Here is a 25,492-nt window from a genome sequence, read left to right as displayed (position 1 = left end):
TTCCTGTATAAACTGCTGAAATTTTTCTAAATAATGGGAAGCCTTATACTTTGTATAATTCTAAACTCACTGGATTAGGAGTCACTTTTCATTTTCTAGAGATATAAACTTTTTCCTTTTATGTGATAGTACATTAGTATTTCCCAAGATAAACAACTGAAAGACATTTAGATTGTTATTTAAAATGCAAAGATCTCTATAACTATTGTCTCTTACAAATGGCAAAGTGCAGTATGTGGCTCAGTACTGCTCCAGAGAAGGGGTAAGGATCAGAGGTATGGATACCAAGAGGTTTGTAGGATCAAGCCTGAGAGAAAAGTAGTGTAGTCCAGCTGTTAAATGAGTCTATATAGGTAGCGTATATAGGCTTCAGTTCTGCAGTTCAGATGCACTCTTGAGGCCCACAGTATAAAAAGAAAATGGACCACCTGGAGCAAGTCCAGAGAGGGCCACAGAGAGGATCAGAGGGCTGGAGCACCTCTCCTATGAAAACAGCTGAGAGAGTTGGCGTTGTTCAGCCTGGAGAAGGTTCCAAGGACATCTTATATCAGCATTCTAGTAACCTAAAGGGAGCTTGTAAGAAAGCTGGGGAGGCACTTTTTACAAGGGTCTGTTGTGATAGGACACGGGGTCATGGCCTGAAACTGATCAAGAGCAGGTTTAGATTAGCTATTAAGAAGAAATTCACACTGGAACAGATTGCACAGAGAAGCTATGGATGCCCCATCCTTGGAAGTGTTCAAGGTCAGGTTGGATAGAGCTCTGAACAACCAGGACTAGTGGAAAGTGTCCCTGCTCATTGCAGGAGGCTGGAAATAGATGATCTTTAAGTTGCCTTTCAACCCAAACCATTCTATTATTCTATAAAAAGGCAGTCAGTTTCAATGTATGTTTCATACTTCAAAAGTAGAGCTCAGTGCACTTGCAGAACTCTGTAAAGACTTTGAACGTGTTTAAAAAAACTCAAAAATTCTGTATTTACTAAGAATTTCTGAAATAATTGAGAATTTGGTTTCACTTCAAAACCAAAATAAATTGCATTTTAGGACAAGGTGGAATGCCAACATAAAACAATCTATATGATATGTGGAGGTGGTATTTGCATGTTTCTTCTTCATATGTTTGTTCGTCTTTTAAGATAATTTTCTGTAACTACAACTTGACTCATACATAGTATGAAAAAAAATTCTTTTTCTGCTTTTCTTCCTTCAGAAGTCTTTGTCTGTATTGAATATCAGCAATAACAACATTGATGAATTAGAAGAACTGGCAGTTTTGAGAAATCTTTCTTATCTTAAAGCAGTCGACAATCAGCTTAAACATATGAAGGTATTCAAGTAAATATTTGTTATGTTAAGTATGGGTGTTCAGGAATTAGTCACATTCATCTTTACCGCTAAATATATAACTAGAAAGAAATTTTACTTCTGCAGTTACTAAATCTGGCTTGTCAAGCATGCTGTCTTTTCTCATGTAAAAATCTTACTGAGACTAGAAATGGAGAAGTATTTACCTAGGATGTAAAAATTTATGATTTTATTAATTAATACTGAAATAAATTAGCTTAAATAGTAACTCAAATCACGAAGACAAAGTCTTGATTGAAATCAACTCTTTTCTGGTTTGCATAAACATTTTATTTCCATAGTAAACTTAACTTTCATTGGTTAGTAATTATTAAAATAACTATTCTTATTACTTCTGAGAACACAGCACATTTTTAACAGATCATTGAGACAATTTTCTCTTTACTAATGAGAAGATTGCAGTATTTTGTATGCATAACCTATCAGTTATCTAGATGAATTTAGTCTATTTGGACTCTTCATTTTTTACACTATAATATTGAAAAATGTTGAATGATACCCTTCTTTTTTACTACAGAACTATTAATACAAAGTATTATCAAGTCCTGGCTGGCAGTTGTGATTTAATTCATGTAGGCTTTTGCTGAATAATTAAATTTACATTGAATATGTTGGTTACATCAAACTAGCAAAAAGCTTTTTTTCAAATAGCCAATCTCCCCAAATCTTTCCTTTTTAAAAGGAATCAATTTCTGAATAAAACATATTAAAAAATGTGTATATTGGCTGTTCCTTTCTTATAAATAAAATATACTTTTGTTGTGATGATCTTAAAAGAAAATTGTCATAGCCAAAGAACCAATGAATTTTAAGAATGAGGATGCCAGTTTGGAGACAGCATTTTCAGTATCTTAGAGAAAAAGGGAATATATTCTGAAACAGAATAGGAGAGGACAAAATTACTGCATTATTCAGTAACTGTGTATATATTTCTTATTCTTTATTAAATTTCATTATTTAATCATCAGGAAAACCAGAATTACATTGACCCAAACCAGTTAGACCTGAAGATTTCTATGTTATATAGTCACAGCTGGTGAAAAATGATACAAGTAGCATTTAAGTTTGCTATCCATTACACTCGTATTAAGCTCCAGTATATCTTGAAAGTGACTGTTCTGTGTGTTTTCTAAACAATCTCCAGATTTTTAAATATACGGAACAGGGTGTTTCTATTCATATCTTTGCAGACCTGTAAAATTAATTAATATATCAATGTGTTTAATATACAGTGTAATGCAGGTGGATATCCAACTTTCCAGCTACAAGTGTTTACGAGTTTTAAGGGATTTAAGGCATTTTGGTAGGCTCTACTTCTCACTAATATAAATTCTTAAATAAATAAAAACCAAACTGTTGAAAAAAGCATTAAGCCATGAAAAGTATTTTTTAAAAAGTTTTAACTCCATGTAAGAGGCTTCAGCTCACAGTGGACATCTAGAGGGAGAACAATCTTATGCAGTCACTGACTGTATAAAGAAATAGCTGAGGGAAGTTTTGAGTATATTTCAATTTTTTTGCATCCTTGAATTTCATTATTGTATGGCATACATTATTCTACGGCTGTGAAAGCTGCAAGCGTTTTAGGAGTTTACAGTTCTATACCCTTAACTGGTTCTGCTCACTGCACTTGTTGCATGCAGCAAAGGCTCTTTCATTCCCACACGAGCTGCCTCCCTTCTCCTCCCTCTTGCCCCTCTGTTATCAAAACTCTGATGCATACTTATTTTTCATGCCAAAAGCACTATATCACCTGTTTTCCCATTTTTGCTTTGCCATCACTGCCATCAAGAACTTTCCTAGGAATGTCTGGCATTAATCAGACATCGTGGCAGTGTCACATGACAGGGAAGTTTTGGAGAGCACTGTACCTAGCTGTGCTTCACCTGGTGGGAAGAGAAGCTGTAGAGGAGCTGCTTGTGTCTGAGCAGGTCTGGAGAACTGCAGGAATAACATGGAATCTTTGAGAAAGGAAAATATGAAGGGCATAAGAAATGCGTGAAATACCATCTCATGTAGACTTTTCTCACTTTTGTGTACTTAGTATAATTATTTTATATTTAAACATTTCTCTCAGTTTTTTCACTTTATTATGAAAATCCATATTCTTTTGCTTTCTCACCTGTGTCACTTTGATTTCAGCATAATTGAAAATTAGGACTAATAAATTTGATAAATTCAAGCACTTAAGGTCATGGCTAATACAGGGCTTTGTTAGCATAATTAACAGACATCAAGGCATATGACCCTGTTTCACTTGACTGAAGTTTATATAATGCAGTCTGAACAGTAGACATGAAAATCAAGTAATTTTTCTGAATTCATGCAAAATAACTATGACTACCTACCATATGCAAAAAGTATGTCTCAGGTCAGTTATCAAGAATATAATTGATCCTAATAGAATTGGCTTTTCTTTGTTTTCTATTGCTTGCTATTTCATTTATTCATTGTATTAAGATTCTGGTTTGTTTTAGTCAGGATCACAAGGTCTTCTAGACTGCAGTGTACTTGGGTTAGAATTAATTTTTTTAAAACATTATGTCTATTAAAAAAAAACGCCACAATTATTCCTTTTTACAAAAAGTCAGAATATAATTATTAAGTTTATTAGTTTTAGAAATATTATGAGTTAGGTGAGTCTTTGGATAGATAGAAAAAAATATAGCTAGAAATACCTGGAAAAATCTGTATTTCCCAAGTCTTTAATTTATTCAACCTCTGGCCAGTATTGATTATGACAAGAGGATATCACAAAAGATGAATTCATTCGCTTTAGAATTGAGTCAGGAACAAGAGAAAAATTATAGATTTTCTCAAATAGATTATGACAGGTAATCAAACTGGTGACAAATGGCTGTCTGTAGATGTAGCTGGGGCAGTTGGATTAGACATTTCCAATAAAAACTGGAGCATACTGGTCAAATACCAATTCTTAAATGGCCACTGTTAATTGGTAAGAAAGTTATTGCCAGCACTACAGCTGCCTACTCAGGCACTTGCCCTTCCCCCTCCCCACCCTCCCCGATGGAATATAATTTGCTCGTCAGTATTTTGCAGCAGACCTCAAAAGTGATAGCATGACATGATCATTTATCAAACGGAGCCTGCCCAGAAGAGTGTCTGGTCCCTTTAGTACAGCTTATTGAAAGGCTGGGAAGTGAAAGCACTTTATTAGAGACAGGAAGGCAATGAACAACTAGAGCGTATCGAAAGGGTAATCATATTTCAGCACAGGATTAGTGTGCTCTTAGATAAACATACACTGGAGTAAGCATGTTCTGGGTCATTTATCAAGTAAGTAACAGCTAACAAAAATCTACAGGACTCTGTATACATTCATCAAAGTTAAACTGTATACATTTTTTTTCAGTAATAGACAACTTCGTGTTGCAAAACTATTACTTGGGAAAATTCTTTCTAATGGAATCTAGAACACATTACAGACTTAAATTATAGTATCTGAATGCTTAGGATAAATAAATATACTTGCTAAATTATTTTTTTTAGTAAGTCTAGCCTAAAATATTTTGCCCCTAAAGTCCTGTTTGTGATTAGCACCTAAACTATGAGGGTTATCACATTTCTATCCTGATACATACTGATTTAGCTTTGCTGAATAACATTACAAGAATTATTAACATTTCTTCATGTGGACTAGTCCTCAGAGTTTCTTGCATTGTTTTATCAGTCCTGATCGTCATAGAATCAGACTTTTGCTCTCTAGTTTTCTAAAAATACATTTTTATCTCTGAATAGCAATAGGTGATATCACCATCATCATAGATAGACCAAAAATTATATGGTTTGGAGGCATGAGGCTGTGCTGCCACTTTCTCTTCCACATGTTTTTATTAAATGTGTTATAGAACCGATAGAACAGTTCCAAGAGGATTTTCTACCAAGGGAGATGAGCCAGCAAAAGCACAATTCTCCCTGCTTGTGTTACCCAAGCAATTTTATAAATTTGCAGAAGCTAAGAGATATCTACATTGCTAGAGACTTCATTGTTGGCATCACGCTACAAAGTTTTACACACTCTGTGGTTTAGAATCCATCACAGCATGATTAGTAGAATTTTCCAAACTATTACAACAGTAGAACATAAATCCTCTCTCCTATTTATACCTATTGTCTTGAATCCCTCCTTAAGCTTTTCACACATACAAGGAAAACCTGTCAAGAATAATAGTTAAATTAAATTTTGGAAAGAAAGTATTTCAGAAAGTAAGGTGTCTGAATAGAAAGGACCAATCTGATAAACTTTGCATGTTTTCAACTTGAATTTATTGTATTTGAAAGACAGAGTAGTTTCATCTAGGTCATACTGCCCCTGGGTAACCAGACAGAAACAGAGATGGGGAAAGGTATATTTCACTAATTTCACTGTGTAGGCCAATATTGCAACTGACCACCCACAGTTAGGTAGGGGGGGGATTATTGTTTCTCCTGTAAAATACAGTTCTACATATATAGAGAGAGGCAGTTCACTGTGGATTTCTTTTAGTCTGTACTTTATCTGTATAAAGTAATTTTTCTTCCACATGCTGATACTCTTAAGGGCTCTGTAAGACCTCGGGGATGCATTAACAGACATTGTGTATAATAGGAATTTTTTCATTGGTAGTTCCTAGGCCTTGAGTGCTTATCAGTGGGATTGAAGTGGTCATTTTGTTAGCTGGCATTACTGTATCCTTAAAAATGCAGCATATTCCAACATCATTGTTTTTTCTGTGCAATTTTGATATTCAGGGGATGCTGTGGACCACTCTGTTTGAAAATGCACATTCTTAATGTGCATAATACATGTGAATAGTCTAATTGAAGTTATTTCTGTGTGCAGGATTTGGGCCTGGTTGAACAAATTACATTACTGTTGAATTTTACTCTGGAGGGGAAAACATAATCACTATGTTCTGTTGTTGTTTCAATTGCAGGATTTGGAGGTTGTATTAAAAAAATGGACAAAACTATGCAGAATAGATCTTACAGGAAACCCCATCTGCCAACAGCCAAAGTACAAGGATTGGATTATATTACATTCACTGACTTTAGGTAAAAAATCAAATCAATAGCCCACCCATAACCCCCACTCTTTTAGGAAACAACTGAAAATTAGTTGTTCTTGAGTAGTGCTATGCATGTAAACACAGCTATAGATATTTATATCAAATAATGAATTTTTAATTTATGTAGAAAGCTAAAACTGCTTATGTAATCAGCTTCACAAGCTATCTTGTTTGGCTTTTGGTATTAGTAGTAGTAATTATTTGTTTTATAATAGATGATTGGTGACATCATTACAAGACAGTATTTTGTGTTCATATTCTAGATGTTGTGAAACTGATTTTCAATGATCTGTTTCATCTGTTCCCCTATCAATTCGTAGTAGTTGCTAAAGTGTTTTGATTGTACAGTGGTGGTTGTGCATATCTCATCTTACTGTGTTTGAATTTGTCATATAACATTCATCCTTCCACTCCATATCATTATATGCAGTTCACACTTTATGTTGTGTGTGTATTTGTTAATCTTAGCCCTTATGGTGCAGTTTATATTGTTATTTTGCATAAAATTTTACCATGAAAGGAAGAAACTGATTCTTCTGTATCTAAGTATTTATACTGTAGAAATAAGTTTAAAAATCTGCTAATTTTTTACTTTTTTGGATAAAGGTGGCAATTATTTTTTAAAGTTATAATTACAGAACTTGTTTTTTCTCAGATCATGAAATACTGGCCATTTAGGAAAAGCCTATCTGCACGATGAAAATAACAGTGCCTTAGGACAGTTTTAATTCAACCTAAATTTGTGGCCACATGAGGTATTTCATTTGGGCTGGCTCAAAAATACAGATGCAACCAATGAATCATAGAGCATAAGGTTTATGGCACCTAAGTGAGTAAAGTTAACCTTAGAGAGGCAAATCTCTGTGACTGTCTCCATGATCAGTAGAATTCCTTGATTGTTAAGACATGCAGTTTCCCTCTCCACCTGGATTTCTGCATCTATCTATACCCTGTGTAAGAGCATAACTTTTCTGCAGAATGTTATAGAAAGTCTTGCATTTTGACCAAATGTGAAATATGTATATTTCCCTGGAAATTTAAAAAAAACTGTAGGGTTTTTTTGTAATTAAGACATGTTAACTCTCTCTTGCAGCTTGAATTTGATTATCAGTCTTCACTGGGTATTCTTTTCTTTACCAAAATAATAGAAAAGGGAAAAAAAGACTTGAAGATAATTAATATAGAGCCAATACACATTACCTACAGCTTTGTATAGCCCTTTAGTTCACTTTGTATCACAGAAAATGTTCTCTTTTGCAGAATCTCTGGATGGGAATGAAATTCAAGAAATGAAAAGACGTTTCTTAATGAATTGGAAAGCCTCCAGACTTGCCAGAAACAAAAGTAATGAAAGAATGACTGATGAACATGCAGCCTATGTAGAATTTTATAAACAAACCAATCAATTACTTCATGCTTATTTAAAACTTACAGAAATAATAAAATTACATCTAAAACTAAATATACTAAGAATTGTTTATGACACTTGTACCAGTGATGAGTCCAAAAGACTTGAGTAGAAATTGAGCTTTTCAAATATAAAATTTAATTTTAGCACTAGTTCATATATAGTTTCTTTTCCTCACATCCCAGTCTCCCAGAATTATGGAAAGGAGTAGCTAGTGCATTTTTATTGTGTAAATATTCACATTTACTTCCATATTCTAAAAATGTTGGGCATTCTAGAATAAATATGCGCTAAATACATCCGACTTTTAAAGTCTATTTGTTGATACTTATTTGATCTCTGTATATTGTCAGTCCTTTTAAAGGCCTTTGCAAGATACATGTCTAGCAGAAGGTCAAGTTTTAAACTTGTGAAGAAAAAAAAAATGTCTGGGAGGTAAAAAAGCCTTAAGCCCTTTTTGAGGTTTAAAGGCAACCTGTTCTTCAAATGGGGAAAACTCAAGCATAACCTGAAATACAACTTTGAAGTTTTTTTAAAATGGTGGGAAGGTGGTGCTTGTTACAGAGCTGACTGCTGGTTAAAATATAAATGACTTAACAGCATGTCTTGCCATCTTGCAGGACTTGGATCCAGACATCTAACTTGAAATTATTCAAAATTGTTTGAATTACTATATTTATAAAATAAAATTGGGCACACTTATACTATTGCTTTCAGAAGATTAACTAATATGTAAGTTTTGAAGACATGAAGGCTGATGCTCTGCCTGCCAGCACCAGCCCTAAAATAGTTGGAATCTACACATTGTTTGGAAGCCATATGTAAATGGCAATGGTTTTGAAATGGTCTTCTGAATAACTACTGATATAAGAAGGTGCAATGTAATTGAATTTTTCCTTTTCAAATAACTCTATCTGAATGGGAATACCTGTTTTAATATTCAGCTTCATCAGTGTTTGTGGCACCTTCCATAACTCCATTCCAAGTTTTCCATTCTCAATTATCAAATTTGAGGTATTTTACCTTAAGGTTCAATACACTGTTTTCTATAACGAGATATATTGGAAAGTGTAATCAGTCACACAGAATATTAAATACATATGGTTTGACTTGGGATATTGAATTAATCCTTTTTTCTTTTTGTTTTCTGCAGTTGACTGTGGAAGAGCTAATTTCACATTTCCTCTTCGATCCAGTCACTCTGTGAAAGAAAAATCAGATTTTTTAGATTTTGTTCACAAGCAGAAAGTTGAAAGAAAACCTCTGCCAAGAATCCTTGAAAGAAGTCAGGTGAAAACTCAGGTATGTTTCTCAACTTTATTTTAGTTATGCTGGTTATTGCTTGTCAGAAATAATTTTTTTTAACCATCTTATATTTATTGTCTTTATTTCTTTGAAAGACAGGATAATAGGTTTCAGTTTCTGGTTACAAATCAGTGGACTAGCTAATAGCAGTAACTTTAATAATACTAGTTTCTGTCATATGCATTTAATTGTAATAATTTTCCACAAAGGTAAAATAATGTTGAACATAATTCTCAGAAGTAAGTTAAGGTGTGAGGACCAGGTGAACAGTGCACAGAATCATATGGAGAAGGAGAAACAATCAGTTTTCATCATTACAGCTTAATTCTAACAACCATGCTCTAGTTTCACCTGTAGCAATAGTATAGTTAAGCATTTGGGGCCTAATATTGCTCCTCCCAGATTTTTAATGCTATTTTGAACTTAACAGTTTTATTACTTATCAGCTGAACTAGCCAACCAAAAAAAAACCATCATTTATACAATGCTGTCGATAAAATAAATAAATACATGCAACTAACACAGGTATTTTTTGTAATTAAATTAGTAAATGTAGTATTCTGTTCTACATTCTAGTTACATATTTTACATTCTAGTTAGAATTTCTATTTTCTATTTTACATTCAAGTTAGAATTTATTAATATGTTTGACAAATTAACTGAGCAACATTTAATGCTATTTTATTTTTGACAACTTACCACTTTCCATTCTATGAGTTTTGTTTCTTCTGATTGTTTGTTCTGATTAAAAATAGCTACCTTTCTGTTGAGAAGGGAAGAAGAATTGCAAATCACAAAGCTGTTCCCTTTCAAATAATAATTTTTGTTCATCACATGACAATGGATATATTCTAGCCCAAAAAAGAAAATTAATTTGTCATATATATGCCCGTTATTGAGCTTTTTTTCTTACTCAGAAAGCACAAAGCAGTGGAGCAGTTAAAAACAAGAACTGCAGGAACAACTTACTCATTATAAAAAGTGATACTGTTAGTACTACTATAGTAGTACACTATTATTTTCCAGTGAATAGTACAGGCTTCTGAAATGTAGAGGGATACAGACTAATACTCATGCCATATAAAAGTTGGGATTTTTAAAATTCTATTGTAAGATGGGTTTGTTCACATGCTCAGTGTTCTGTCAGCTTGCATGTCATCTCTGTTAGCATCCTGTCTTTTGGGCCAGGCTGAGTAAAACTGTGTTTTGCATTTATCATTTCACTTAGTCCTAAAAAAGAATGGAACGTGCGTGTACAATATCTTTTCTCCTGTAAGACCTTCTGCTATTCCCTTTGAGACAAAGCATTCTGATTCTGCTTTACAATGGTAAAAAGATGTCCAATTGTTGAGCTTCTTTGCTTGGCAAAATATTTTTCCAATATTAAAAATCTGGAATACAATCACGGCTCTGTTGAAATCCCTTTTGACCTAAGAAAGGCTAAGACAGCACCTTCCATACTTGATTGAAATAATATCTCTATATTTTTATTAATTTACATTTGCAAATTAAACAATTTAAGTAATTTTTTAATTACTGTTAATCTAGTAGATTTTAGTTTGATTTCACAGAAAGGTTAGAAGAAATTGCAGTCAGATGAAATGCATTTAATATTTTCTAAAAACTTGTAATGTCTTGTAAAAACTTTTATTTTTAGATGCTGAAAGTTGCTGTACCTTACAATTTCATGTGTAATCACTGATCCTGAGATGTATTTTAATCTTGCTAGTAAAGGAATTCCATAGAAACCAAAGAGTCTTGGGAGTTGAAGTTTTGTGAATTCTTTAGAACATTTATTGGGAAAAAAAATCCCAAACCTCAAAAAATAGAAATATTCATTCTCAGAGCTTATACAGATACAAAAAAAAAAAAAAAAAAAAAAAGACAAATCATAGTATTCCCCTGCCAGATCCACTAATTAAGGATATACATGAATGTGCCCACAAGTAAAGGAAGGAAATTTTTTCAAACTGAACAAATACCTGTATTGTTTAATTGAAATTCAGTATAGGACCAAAAAAATTAGTGGGTTTTAATCCTAACCTCTGTGTTAGTCAAATAAATTATTCCAACAGATGTTTCCTCTTTCCCCATACATACTAGGTGATGTTTGACCTTGGAAACTGAAAAACAAGCATTAAATACCTTTCTAACCATACATCTAAGATCCACTGAGGATTGCATGCAGCTTGAACAATGAAAAAAGCCACTTATTAGTAGATTGCTAAAATATGTCATTATTTTTTCTTTTTTTGATGATATAAAAACAATAGCAATTTCACATTGAATTTTAAGTTACTTTTGAGCATTCAGAGAAAATTATGGATATTGGCAGGAAGTAATTAACAGAAACCAAATCACTTAACTATTTTAAAGATATCTAATATCTTCCAGTGGGATACACCATTATTAATGTTCCCTGAGTAGAGAAGTTGTTGAAATTTTGATGTTGTAAACTTAATCTGTAACCAGCAGTTTCTGCCCACATTGCCTTACTCATGAAATTAAATATTGTGGTAGGTATTTGTAGCAATTCAGAATGTGGTGGGAAAGTCACCTTTTGTCCCTCCATCGTATGTTAGAGGATTAGCAATGTGGAAATATCTTTAAATTATACAGTCAGCATGTAATAAATACTCTGGATTGTGCCAACTAATCATAAGCCACTCTGCTGCCACCATGCACATCATGTGCCTTTCCAGTTCTAGTCCAGAAAGAAGGAACTTGCAGTGAACAATGTTAGTTCTCCCTCTTCTTAGGCAGATGCTTGTATGAACATTGTATTTAATTAATTAAATATTTATCACTGCCCTGAGTTGCAGTGATGTGTATGGTTTGAAATCTACACAGGATAATGTATATTTGATAACAGATAGGAATGTGCATGTTGTGCATGTATATTGGACTTTTGTTTATATGAATCTAACTAGCATTAGTTAGAATTATAGAATTAGTTAGAACAAATAGAATTATTAGGGCCTATTATATGACAGGTTTTTGGGGCCAAATAATACTGAGACTATAATGATGTATACCCAAAACATAAGCTTTGCAATCATACACTTCACATTACACAATATAGCTCTCTTATTTGAGAGGGAGGTGGGGAAATATATTACCTCTGGATGAAGCAAAAATTCTTGTTTGCTTACTGAATATCAATTTCAGGAAACATCTGAAAATTCAAAACTAAAAAATATCCTCAGTCTTGGCTGCAGGAGAAGGAGAAATACAGACATAAGATATAAACAAGGGCAGTTTTATCTTTGCACCCTCAAGTTGGTTTTAGCAGCAAAGAGCTTCCAAGCACTCCAAAGGTATTCAGAATTAGGTGCATTAAATACTTAGAGATACCATCTGGAGCACTTTTCCAGAGCCAAGAGCATGCTTAGAACAGATATGGAGCACCTTTTCCAGCAGCCCGTCTCACTGCCTTTCCTTGGTGATGGTGTTGAAGGAAAAATGTAAACATCTTCTTAGTGAAGTCTACAAAGTATCAATTAGCTTTTAGTGCTGAAGGCTGTGGAAGAGAAATGTAAGGAATTTACTTGCCTTTGAATTATTCAGCCATGACATAGGATATGAAAGGAGTCACCACAGTGCTAGATAAAGTGTAAGGATAAAGAGATAAAGTCAATGTCTGAAATTAAATAGGGTTGCTGAAGCAGAGCCGTTTGAATGAAGGTCAGGTATTAGAAGTTTCTGGTTACTGTGGCCCTTGTAAGGTCTCAGCAGGCAATTCAGACAGATTTAGTGGTTGGTTCCTTTTTTTTTTTTTTTCCTTTTGTGGAGAATATGCACTACCTATAAAAGTGAGTGTAAATATTTTGCAGAGACATAATTAATATTACAGTAATTTTCAGCCTAGTGGCATTTTTGGTATCTATGTTTACAGCCTTGCTGACTGTGGTGCTGGATGATTCTCCCCATGATCATTCATACTCTGTTCAGAAGGAAAAATATAACTGTCATCACAAACATACAAGACACAAACAATAGCATTGTCTTCTGCCTCAACTTCTTTCAGTAGTGGTAATTAAGAAAACCAAGAAGATAGGTCTACTATACGTGAAATCTGTAGTACTTAAGACTGCCATGTCATCCAGTGTTCTAAAGGCAGTGAAAAAAGGCATGCCTTTTTGGCCATGCCCTGCCTCCCCACTCCAGTTCTCTGTGCTGCTGCCTGTGCCCAAAGCTGAGGAGGAGTAAGGATCTAAACCACGCTGGCAGAACACGTGCACTGATAGACCCCCTGTGCCCTTGAAAAGAGTACATTCTTTGCAAACCAGACAGAGAGCACATTTGCTGGTGAGCAGATTGCCAGCTAGACTGTGCCTACTCCTACATGTCTGGCTGACCAGATAGAGCATAGACACATTCTTGATGGGCAGTCTGGCAGGGGCACATTTGCTTGCAATAGATTGCTTCCTCTTCCAGGAGATAGGGGCTGTTTCCTAGACGTTTAGAAAACCAAATGGCATGTGTGACTTGTCAGCCATAGTAGGTGGTCAGCAACTTAGCTGGGCACATCTGGGGCTGCAGGATGCCAGATGCTCTCAAGAACATTGAAATCCAGACTGTCTGAAACCTTCTACATAAAATACATGAGTATTTAGAATGCTGTAGGTTGGAAGATCATTGAGTCCAACTGTAAGTCAGTAACATTTTAAACAGAATGCAGAATGAGAGGGGACTACTTAGTGATGTTAGTTGGGTCCATCAAAACTGTATCAGGAATGAAATACTATTTTAGGATGGTAAACGAAAAGCAAACTCAGACCTTTGCCTATCTATTTTTCAGGTGTTACATGTTCACACTAATAGTAACTAGATAAATTAAATGTTCAGTTTCATTTTTTCATTTGTTCAGTTTTTCCTATCCTTAGATTTTTGTTGTCAATACTTTTAGAATACTGTTGAGATAAAACCTCCAAACTTCATAACATTTTTGGTCTGTTGTATTAGCATTGCACATTTTTATTGTGTAACTGACTGAAAAATTATAAATATCACTTTAACAACACAAATATTAATCTAATTAGAAAACTGTTAAAGAAGTAATGCTATGTTTTTAGGTTTTTAAAATACATTAAGTCCATGAGAGTTGGAAAAAGTGATTTGAGGTTAAAATAAAGACTGTTGCTTTGTCATACCGTGACACAAAATAACTCACAGAAGCAGGCTAGATGTAAAAGGAAAGAAAAAGAACCCAAAAAAAGCAACTTTATTTTCTGACTCCAATATATATACAATAGCAAAAGTGACAGTGGATCGGAAGGTGAAACTGCCACCTCTCCAACCACACTGGTCAAACCAACAGTCCATCAATTCTCTCCACCCATGAAGAAAAATGCAAAACAATCATTATTTATGTGAACATGCATGAGAAAACTCAGTTGAAATATGTAAATATCAGAAGGCATAGGAACTTTTAGAAGAACTTTAAAACTCTCAAAAGAACGGGATGACATTGCTTGAGTAGGAATATATAAATAAATTCTGTAATTTCAGTATAATTCTGTTGCAGTCAGTTCCAATAATCTAATTTACTGCAATGATATAAACACTCTTTCAATATTTGCCTTCCTGTATCTGGTCACACATTATGTAGGCACACTCCCTTCTCTGAAAAGTTGAAAGCAGCTGCTTTTATAAACCTGAGGTGAAAATACAGTCACTGCTCTCATCCAGCAAGATGAGCTACTACATTTTGGAGGACAGCACTGCAACCACTAATTCCTTAGTAGCAGTTATACCTCCTGGAATTCACTTCCAGCATTTGGGATGTATCCCATCCAGTTGCAAAGACTTGGATATGTCAGATTTACCTTAGTAGTTCCTAAATCAGTCATCATCTACTGTTGGTAGAATTTCCCACCACCAAAAAGTATTCCTAGGACCTAAGAGGTGTGAGACCAAGCCTTACTAGTAAAGATTCCAATGCTTTTAGAGCTTACCCAGTCCTGTTGGTGTGTTAGAAGTAAAAAAGGAAAAAGATTAGACATCGCTGCCCAAATACCTTCCCTTGATAATGTTTTTATCATGTTTTCTTAACATGTGAACATATAGTGTTTGAGTTACTGATCTAAAGCTCATATTTGAACTTTTAATCCATAGCTGAAGAAAAAAATCCTATTTTTCTAATGCTGTATTATTTCTTTCTATATGCAGGTATAAAGCAGTACACACTGCCTATGATACAGTTTTAAAAGCCATGCAGTTCAAAAGTTCTGAGATAGACAGGGGGAAAAAACAGCCAGAAAGCTGTCAGTGTTCAAGATGTGCCCATTGACTTTTCAGGATATGGTTTCAGATGTGATCTGTTAATATGGGATAGTATGTGATTGTATTCAGAGTGTAACTGGTAAAATTTAAGTGCAACTGAAAGGTCCTCTTCCCTGATTTTCTTAATTTTATCTCAATGTGGTGTGCAGAGTAGCTCTCTTGACTAACAGAGCTCTGAGGAAAATGATTAATTATGTGAACCTGATTATTTACAGACATAAAATTATAAATGCTATATACTGTAACTGGAAACAATACCTTTTACTTTTTACTTTGGTAGGAAAAAAAAAAAAACACATTGATTTTTTTCTTTAAATTTTAAGTGGCTTGGCCTTGAAGAATTCTAGGAATTCCCTGCTAAAAAAGTTGTATTTGAACCTTACCATTTCAATCAAACTACACTGTAACCAGACACTACAGAAATGACTGACTACATCTTTCTGTTCTCTTAATTCTGAGCAGAATTAATTGCTGCATCAAAACCAAGATAAATCCAAGCCAGCTGTGAAATGATCCATGTAATAGACTAATACTTCAAATCAAAAAGAGTTTTGAATCAATAAGCTCTTCCTTTCTTGGAGAGTTAATATGTTAGTCTGCCATAGTAACCACTGATTACATGTCTAGTAAAGTTGGGTATAATCAGTTACACATAGTTTGTAGGAAAGTGTTTTGGAATAAAATACTGGCTCTTATCTGATTTCATTTATATGAGAAATTGCTTTGATTATTAATAAGATTTTTTTTCTTATAGGACTTGAAAATTAAATTATACACATTTATGTAGGAAAAAAATGTTAATAACATTTTTGTCCATGGAAAAAGTAATTTTTGTAATAAAGGGATACACAATACCACAAATATACAGATTCTGTCAATTCAGAATATTCTGGTTCCAGGTTTGGCACTGGTGAAAAAAACAAAAGGGCTTTCACTGCAACAGCCAATAATCTTTAAATAGTTAAATATCTTTTTTTTTAATCAGCAACACTTGATAACACTGCTTATAATTTTTACAGAAATGTTAAGTGCTCCAAGGAAGTGTTAATGGCAATGGGAGCAATAGGTGCTTTTCATGCGGTTGTGACATGAAGATCTCACCTGTCTCCTCTGATCTCTCTGATGTAGGTTGAAAAGGAATCTCAAGCAGCGACAGAATTGTTTAAATTCTAAAATCCAGAAGTTACAGGATGTGAAGAATTGGCCATTATTTATTTTCTCCCTCAAAGACTACAAAGAAAGATACCGGTGTCCCTTTGGATATGTTGTCCGTGTCTTTTTAATCTCAAAACCAGACAAAATTAAGTATGTTGAATTTAACACTGCTTTCTAAGAACATTGGGAAAATCAAGAGGACTACCTATCTATTTAGAAGCAATGCTTTGTCTCAAAAGCGTGTAAAAACATCAGCACATGCTAGGTTAAACTGGTTGCCTAATTTTAAGCTTCCTCAAGAAATGAACTGGCTTTAGCCAGTGCCTTACCTGGCAGCTGCTCCCTTCCCTATACGGTACTCAGCAGTTGTGAGGAGGCGTGTTCAAAGTAGAGTCATGGAGTCATTAGGGTTGAAAAAGACCTCTACGATTATGCAGTCCCACTGTAAACACTGTCATTTTCACCACCAAACCATGGTGTGGTTAACACCAAACCACACATCTACACATTTTTTAACACTTCCAGGGATGGTAATTCCACCATTTCCCTGGACAGCCTGTTTCAATGCTTGACCACCCTTCCAACAAAGAATTTTTTCTCAACAGCCAATCTAAACCCTCCCTGGTGCAACTTTAGGTCATTTCCTCTTGTCCTGTCACTTGTTACTTCAGAGAAAAAAAAAGCCCTCACCTGTCACAACCTCCTTTCAAACAGAAATAAGCTATTAGCTCATGATTTTTGAGAAGATCTGTAGTCCTAAAAATAATTTCCATCATTTTGATTTTTCCAAGTTTTGGTGAATAATGTGGAACAGTTAGCAGAGGGGGCATGAGAAGATTAATAATATCTGTGCTGATTAATTCTTTTATTGGGAATGTCATTCATTAATTTAACTTCAGATTCTGTTAGTTTGGCTGCTTTGCACTAATTTAAGTAATTAAATAAATTCTTGAGAGTTCTGATATAGGAAAATTCCAATCTTACAGGTAAGGAAAGGAAAGCCCAGATTACAAATTGCCTCTGGGAAAAGACCTTTCATAATGCAGTTTCTCTGTGTAAATGGCAGCTCAGCATCTTGTGCTTACAGCCCTCTCTGAAATAAGAAATGAAATTTTCCTGAATAAGGAAATCAGGATCTTTTTGGATGGAATGTTTTGTGTATTTTGTGAACATTTATAAAGATAATTTGGTAGAGATTATTAAAATATATTTAACTCCTGCATGCATTCTCCCCTTGAATAACAAGATCTTCATTATAAAGAACAGGATTTCCAAAGCTAAGATAGTAAATGAGTGGTACTGTAACGCTGAGGTGCCAATGTTCCTATTAAAGTGCTGTGGTTTAACCCCAGCCAGCAGCCAAGCCCACACAGCCACTCGTTCACTCCCCACATTGGGACTGGGAAAAGAATAGGAAGGGTAGAAGCTGGAAAACTCATGGGTTGATATAAGGACAGTTTAATAGGGAAAGCAAAAGCCACACGTGTAAGTAGAGCAAGCCAAGGAATTTAGTCACCACTTCCCATGGGCAGGCAGGTGTTCAGCCATTCCCAGGAAACCAGGGGCTCATCACATGCTATGGTTACTTGGGAAGGCAAACACCAAACATCCAAACATCCCCCTGCTTCCTCCTTCTTCCCCTACTTCAGGTACATGAACATTATGTCATATGGTATGGAGTATTCCTTTGGTCAGTTGGGGTCACCTGTCCCAATTTACCATGTTGTCAGTTCTCATGTCCCCAGTCTCCTTGCCATCATGGTAGTATGAAAAGCAGAAAAGGCCTCATCTCTGTGTTAGCCCTGTTCAGCAATAACAAAAACATCTCCAGATTATCAACCTTGTGTTCAGTACTAATCCAAAATACAGTCCCATACCAACTATTGCGAAGAAAATTAACTCTACCCCAGCCCAAAGCAGCATAGAAGGCTGGTGAGTAATTAGCCTTCAAAATCAGAACATTCCAAACATGAAATAAAGCTCAGATGTGTAGCTGTTAGTCCCTTACTGAAATCAGTACTAACCAAGCACAATACTTCTTGTTCTAGCTGTACTCAATTATATCAATGATATTCAGGTCAAGAAGGACAGAAAAGCCTACATTAAAAAAAAAAAAAAAAAGAAAACAAAAAAAAAAAACAGTTGATTTTTTAAGCAATTTCCAAAGAAGAATAAAACCCAGTTGATTCTTTAAGCAATTTCCAAAGAAGAATGTCGATAGTGTTGATGAGCATTTTCACAGTGTCAGCTGCTGATTGCTGACTCAAAGCAGCACATTAGGAAGTTGCTCCCTGATCTCTATATTGTGGTGTTATCTTTGCATCTTACACTTCCCTCTGCCTTACACACACTCATTTAAAACTATTTAATGAATTGTTAGTATTTGTTAATGTGGGTTATGCTGTGTAAGCCACCTAAAGCATGGCATTTTTTTCATAGGTTCTGAGTATTTCTGGATTAAATATTTTAATTTCTTGTACCATAAATAAAACATTGAAGACCTGGATTAATTACTCCCAATGGAATATATGTCATGAGGTTTCATAGGGAGAATCCCACAGTCAAGCAACTCAAGTCTAGCTAAAGCAAAGCCCTAAGAAAGTTTCAATTCCCTAGTCTAACACTTATGTACACACACAACCCTTCAGAATGGAGCCCTTCTGATACATATTTTAAAAGTAATTTTTAAAGTAATTTTTAAAGTAATTTCTACTGAGAAAATGCTGTAAGAAGCATATTGACACACTGTGATATGACATATTTAACATAACTGTGGAATACGCTATGGTTTTACAGTACATCATCAATATGGCATTTGAAACAAGGGGGGGAAGTATTTAACTGGAAATCCTCAAAATATTTGTTTGTATTTGGAACCATTATGCTAAGATTTCCCCAAGAAGCAAAAGCTGTGAACTACAACTTATTTTTATTCTCAGATGGCTGTGTCCTGCCTTTGATTTGCTCCCAGGCTACAGGTGCAATCTGTGGGACCTGACCAGATACAATGTGTGTGTGGCTTCCTGCCGGAGCTGTTTTACTCAAACAATATTTCTTATTTTTAAGTTAGTGAAATTTAGTTAGTTTCTGTCAGAAGCACCAATAACTGCTGCACCATACCAGCAGGCAAGCACGCTTGAGAAATCCTTATACAGAAATAGGAATGGGAGAAAATTAACAAATTGGAAAGAAATACCCTGAATGTTTGTCGTGAATTGTAGCCATGAAACCAGAAACTAATTTGACATAAAGGGAGCAGAGTGTACCTGGAAAAACATAATTCTGTCTGTGGTAGAACTTCTTCTTACCTAAATCACACTGGAAATCTGTGACTCTGGCATTTTTCAGATTTGAGATATACTGTGGAAGGTAAGGCAGGAAAAGTAATTCTCAGTCATTTGTTTGGGAAAGAAGAAGAAGAAACAGCTGCAGCCATTTGTTACAGCATTAGATTTAAATAGTTGGTTGGTACAAGAGAATAATCACTGGATGTCTTTGTGCTTATGACAGAGGAGGTGTCATCTGATGGGAGAAAGTCTTGATGGAGCAAAGAACAGCTATTTCTACATTTCAATCTCTTTGGGTTTTTAAAATATGTTTAAAGCATCCCTTTTTTGGTAACAAGGCTAGCAGCCAGAGTGGTGTCTCCAAACACTGCTCAAATTCTTACTGTGCAATCTCCCTAATCACACTCTGCAGTAAGGTGGATTCAGTGTTGTCTAAAGATGGTAATGGGGGTTCCACCACCACTTCTCTTCCAACACCTTCCGCTGGGCTTCCTGCATTGAGGCAGAATTCTGTGTACAGTGGGAAACCCCAAAAAATACTGTGTCATTAATCCAGTCAGAGTAAAGAAGAGCACAGCACTCACAATCTGCTAATTTAGGGTGGCTGGGAAGTCTCAGGGTGTTGGGACGCCTGCCGTTAAGTTCTCTGTTGGTGACATAGTTGAGCATCCCATGGCCTAGTGAGAAGTCGTCCCCCTTGAGTAGGCATTTTTAGGCGGGCAGCAGACCTAGAAACCTCCTTGGTGTGTGGGAGAGCTGATCCCCAGACTTGGTAGCTGGTCTCAGTCAGTGCGTGTTTGGCACTTACAAGATGATAGAGGAGCTCCAGTGGAACTGGTGCTGGAAGGCAAATCTCCCTGCTCCCCAGGGAGTATGGGATCAGTTCCTCCACATCACACCACAGAGTGTTTTCAGTACAAGCTTAAGGATGTGTTCAAGAACTGCTTGTTTGAGCCCCAGAGGCTGATTGAGCAGAGGGATGTCTGTTGAGTGCTTTTTTAAAGAGGTTTTCTCCTCCTGCAGAAAGGATTCAGCAATGCTCACTTGGGCTGGAGGCAGCCCTGGAAACTTTTGGGGCAAAAAGAAAACATGGCTTAGCAGGGCTGCTTGGAGGCTACTCCACTGTTCTCCAGAGAACCAGTGTCTTCATTCTCTTGCACCCTGGAGGCCAAAGGATGATCTGTGGTGTGATGAAGTCCATCATCACGCTCGTGTACATACTGACAAGAGTAGTTTTTGCCAGAGTGGCTCCCCATGGCTGAAGGGAAACCCCCACCGAGGCTGTCAGCAGCAAGCAAAGGTAAACGTCGAGGCACAGTTTCAGTACTTAGATTTACAGATTAATTTAATTACTTAACTTAGAATTTAGTGCTTAAATTCAGAACGGAGAGCATTCCTTGCCATCCAGCCCTCTCGGGCCGGCGGAGGCGGTTCCTCACGGCTGTGGCGGTCAGCCCGAGGGCAGAAAGCGTGGCGGGGCCTCGGCGGGGCAGTGGGGCCGGGCGGGGCAGGGTCCCACCCGCGGGCAGCCCCCGCCCGTTCCCCCCAGAGCGGAGCTGGTGGAATTCTCGGGCCGGAGAATTTGGCTGGGATGCACTGGAGGCTGCGGCGGGCTCTCTGCGGGTGCTGCCGAACCGGGCCGGGGCTGAAGGCAGGTGCCCGGCTCCCTCTGCACCGCTCCCGGCCAGCACCTCACCGGGCTCGTCCCTTCCCGGAACTTCCAGATATCGCTAAATGTTAAGACCTTAAATTTCTTGGCTGCAAACCCGGTAACGAATCGCTCAGACTTTGTTTTTCCACTGCTCCCGAGGCTTGATTTATTGTGTCTCTCTTATCGCACAATCGGGCTTCGTTCAAAATGTTATTCTGGGCTAATTCCTTACCCCGGTATTTATTTTGACTGTCCGTTCTCATTAGCGTTACTGATTTTTAATCGCTCCCCGTTCCCGGTTAAATCCCCTCTCTGCCCGCCCGGGCTCGCCTCATCCCGTTCGTGTTTCCATCCCGTGTGGGCCGGTCCCCGGAGCGGTGCCCGGGCAGCCACGACCCGCTTCCCCCGCGGCTGCGGGACGGAGCCTCGCCCTGGGGAACCCGCTCCGCCCGGGAACATCCGCGAGCCGGAGATGCGGCGGCGGAGCGAAGAGAAAGGGCTCGCTTTTAACACGGCATCGCCTGCGCTCCCAGTCCAGCGATTGAATTTCTCTCCTCCAGCAAAACCGTTACTTTATCCTAAGAAAAACAGCGCGAGCGGCGGCGCGGGGCGGCGGGACCCGCACGGACCCGGGGCCGGGCGCGGGGGAGGGCGGGGGTCGAGGGGAGCGTGAGGCGATGCCGCCCCGACAGCTCCGTGATTGATGACCCATCCGCCCGGGAAGGGGCGGTCGCTGTCGCCCGGGCTGGAGGGGGGAGCCCGCCGGCCAGGTGCGACACAGCCCCGCCGCACCCACCGGCTTATAAACACCGGGACGGGACGGGACGGGACGGGACGGGACGGGACGGGACGGGACGGGACGGAGGAACCTGCGCAGCGGCGGAGCGGTAAGTTCATCCCCGGCCGGGCACCGCGGGGTCCTGCCAGGTCCCGGGCAGCCGGGATGCGGGACCGGGACGCAGCAGCCGCCTCGGGCCGGCGGGGCCGTGAGCGCCGGTGCTGCCTCCGCACACCGACATGCAAGTCCCTGTTTCTCCGCTCCGGAGAAAGGGTTTTCGTTACCTGTTAGCGGAGTTACACGGAGGGCAAGGCCTTTTTAAACCGATGCAAAATTATTCAGATTCACTGTATTTTGCGCCCTAAGGAGCAACGGACTTGCTCCAAGGAGCAAGTTTATCTAAGGTTTCCACCTGTTTGTTTTCAGTTTGTGTGCTCTGCTCTAGCGTTTTCCATTTTTCCTTGTCTGTGCGGGCAGGTCGCCTTCATCGCCATTTCATTCACACAGAATATAAGACTAAAATAAATATTATGCTGGGTATTTTTTGTAAAAGATGTCAAACCAATCATGTCTTTGTAGTGTCATGTAAAAACACAAATGCATCTGCATGTAGAAATACTGCACTAGAAGTACTTTAGAAACAACATAAATACTTTAATTTTCTTTCACAGCCCTGTCCTCCACTACGCCAGCATACCAAGTGGCAAGTGGGTGCTTGCAAAAATTACTGTGATTATCTTAAAAACCAAACCTCTTTCTTGTAAAATTTCAAAAGGGAAAATGACTGTTGCCCAGAGACTTTTTATTTACTTTAGTTTTTAGCAGCATTTTTTGAACCATGAGGTTTTGGCAATGCCTGAGTTTGAAGCACCTGGAATGGATGTCCTGATTACTCTGGGGAGGAGTGATGCTACCTAGTCCCAGTGCACAACCGAAGTTGACCCTGGCTGTGGATCCAGGAACCACCATGATTTGGCTACTCATATGTACATACCTACAGCAGATCCTTCGTGTAGCAGATTTTCCTAGGCCAATTGCTGTTTGTGTTTGATGGGAAGTCTGACAGCAGAGAAATGTAATTCATAGTGAAATCTCTCATTTCCACAGCTGAAATTTTGTACTTTTTTTTTTTCCACAGGCCCAGGATTTTATCTCATATAATGTGAAGCTCCTTAACCAGAAACTCCTATTTCCAAGGGCACCCAAGGAGATGATGTTTTTAGGTATGTGCATTACTATGTACTGTATGTCACTTGAAGTCATTCCAGTTCTAAATGTGGTTACACATCAGCACAGCAAAATCAAAATGTGTGTAAAACATGCCTAGTCCTGTATTTCAGTAGAGGAGCAGGTATTTTACTAACCCAGTCCGTCCATATCTTTGGGTAATCTAGACTTCTCCAGTAATTGGGGAAGACTTCCTCCTACCAGTGGGATTTTGATGGGATGGCAGTGAGAAATCCTGCTGTTAAACATAAATTGTTAGATTCTTATGCCAGTGAAGATAATTGTAATTATCTTAAATTAATGTCTTGATGTCCATCTCCACAATGATGATTTTTTTAAAAAAACTAAAATGCATTCAGGTCTGACTATGCCTTAACACAATGAACAAACACCAACAAAAAAAGCATATAATGATTTTTTAAAGTTAGAGGCAATAGTCAACGTAAGGACTGTTTTTCAGCCCTCACTCAAGATGAGCTCATGAAGTCTTAATGTAAGATTTATTTTATACTGATCATAAACACAACAATAAAAGAGTAGTGAGATTTTTTTGTTTTGTATAGAGTTATGATGTGCATAGAATATTTCACAAATAATTTCAGTCTAAACTGTACTACTACTGAAGAGACCATTACATGATAATACTCTGTGAGCCACATTAATAGCAAATTAATCACAATCGCTAACACAAAATAATAATGATAAAAATTTTTCTCAATACCATCAAATTATAGTATTGCAAAAAGGTTTTATTTAGAAACCTTTCCTTGTCTTTGATAGAAATCTTTGACCTCCATGTGTGCTTGAAATGCTCTGCAAAATCAAGGGCTAATTCTTGTAAATGTAGATATTAAGTCATTTATGTGCATCAATGTTATTTAAACTTTTAATTACACAATATTTGGATGAAATTAAAAGGTTTAATGACTTGTTCCTGCCCTTGTCTAGCCAGGCTGTCACAGGAACAGACACTTCTAACACTTGAAAGCCAGGATCTGGGACACCCACGAGGGCTACTTGGCTGAGGACAACAGGATCAGGTATTATTCCAGCAAAGAAGTGCTGCACTTTGGGGAATAATAATGGAATTGCATTTTTCTGTGGAACTGAATGAATTAAAGGACTGTGAGTTGTATTACGGGCAGAGCTGACTGACTTTACAAAAAGCTGAAAAAAGACCTTGAGGTTACTGTTTTCAGCTTTTCTTTAAATAATTTTTTTTTTATGCTTTCAAAAGGTTATTTTGCCCCCCAATGGCCAAAATACATCTTAACAAATTCTTTTGAAGTTTGAAAATGTAGATAAAAGGATAAGAAAATGTAGAGAAAGGATAAGCATGCAATTTCTTTAGTAATGTTAGGGATGGGAGAGCAGGAGAAGTTAGTTCCTGATCCTTTAAAATTATGGGCCAAGCTTTGTCCTTCAAAAACTGAATCAGTGCTCTGTGGCTTCACTTACTGATGCATTTGAAAATTATATTTTTATTTCCATAGTCCATGGGGCACTGATCACATATAAGACTGTTCCTAAAATGATTGCAGTGAAAATATAAAATATACTAACAGTTCCATATCCCAAATCATAGAGAGAATATGTTTAAAAGATTGCCTTTAGCCTAATTTGTAGTTGATGGAAATCACTGTGGCAGTCCCTCTGGGTGGTGCCTTTTGGGTTTTCTCGGAAATAATCTCTGGGCTATGAGTCACTCACAAAATTCGCTCTGTGTAATACTGCAAAAAAAAAAAAATTGAATACTGATAGTTGCAAAGATTTTAAGTTCTGTTCTGTACCCCTGGGTGATGCTGAATTCGTAAGTAGCGAGTTGAAAAGCGGCTCAAGAGCGGCATTCCGGCGTTTCCCCGCACAGGCAGTGCCGGAGTTTCTGACCAACCTTGTTTTCAGACAGGGCTGCCGGCTCCAGCCCGCCGCAGCATCTCCCGTTGCTCGCGGGGCCCGTCAC

The 25,492-nt window shown here is 37.3% G+C and overlaps 1 protein-coding gene across 8 annotated transcripts in view; it reads left to right on the top strand.

The window, feature by feature from the left end:
- PPP1R42 (protein phosphatase 1 regulatory subunit 42) overlaps positions 1–25,485 on the top strand; it is a 30,314-nt gene extending 4,829 nt beyond the window's left edge. For 2 of the 8 annotated variants that reach the window (XM_021555718.3, XM_085572209.1), the window contains 5 exons: positions 1,213–1,329; positions 6,305–6,422; positions 7,697–7,780; positions 8,998–9,146; positions 16,563–16,695. In XM_021555718.3, coding sequence (XP_021411393.3) covers positions 1,213–1,329; positions 6,305–6,422; positions 7,697–7,780; positions 8,998–9,146; positions 16,563–16,607 — 513 coding nt within the window. In that variant the 3' untranslated portion in view covers positions 16,608–16,695. Of the gene's footprint in view, positions 1–1,212; positions 1,330–6,304; positions 6,423–7,696; positions 7,781–8,997; positions 9,147–16,562; positions 16,696–23,443; positions 23,529–24,480; positions 24,576–25,434 lie in introns of those variants that run through there. The other 6 variants (XR_014952929.1, XM_085572206.1, XM_085572207.1 and 3 more) reach the window with 6 other exon arrangements.
- The last annotated feature ends 7 nt before the right edge of the window (positions 25,486–25,492 follow it).

This window comes from Lonchura striata, chromosome 2, assembly GCF_050655825.1.
Source record: "Lonchura striata isolate lonStrDom1 chromosome 2, ASM5065582v1, whole genome shotgun sequence".
Lineage (NCBI taxonomy): Eukaryota > Metazoa > Chordata > Aves > Passeriformes > Estrildidae > Lonchura > Lonchura striata.
This window is presented reverse-complemented; position numbering and strand designations above follow the sequence as displayed.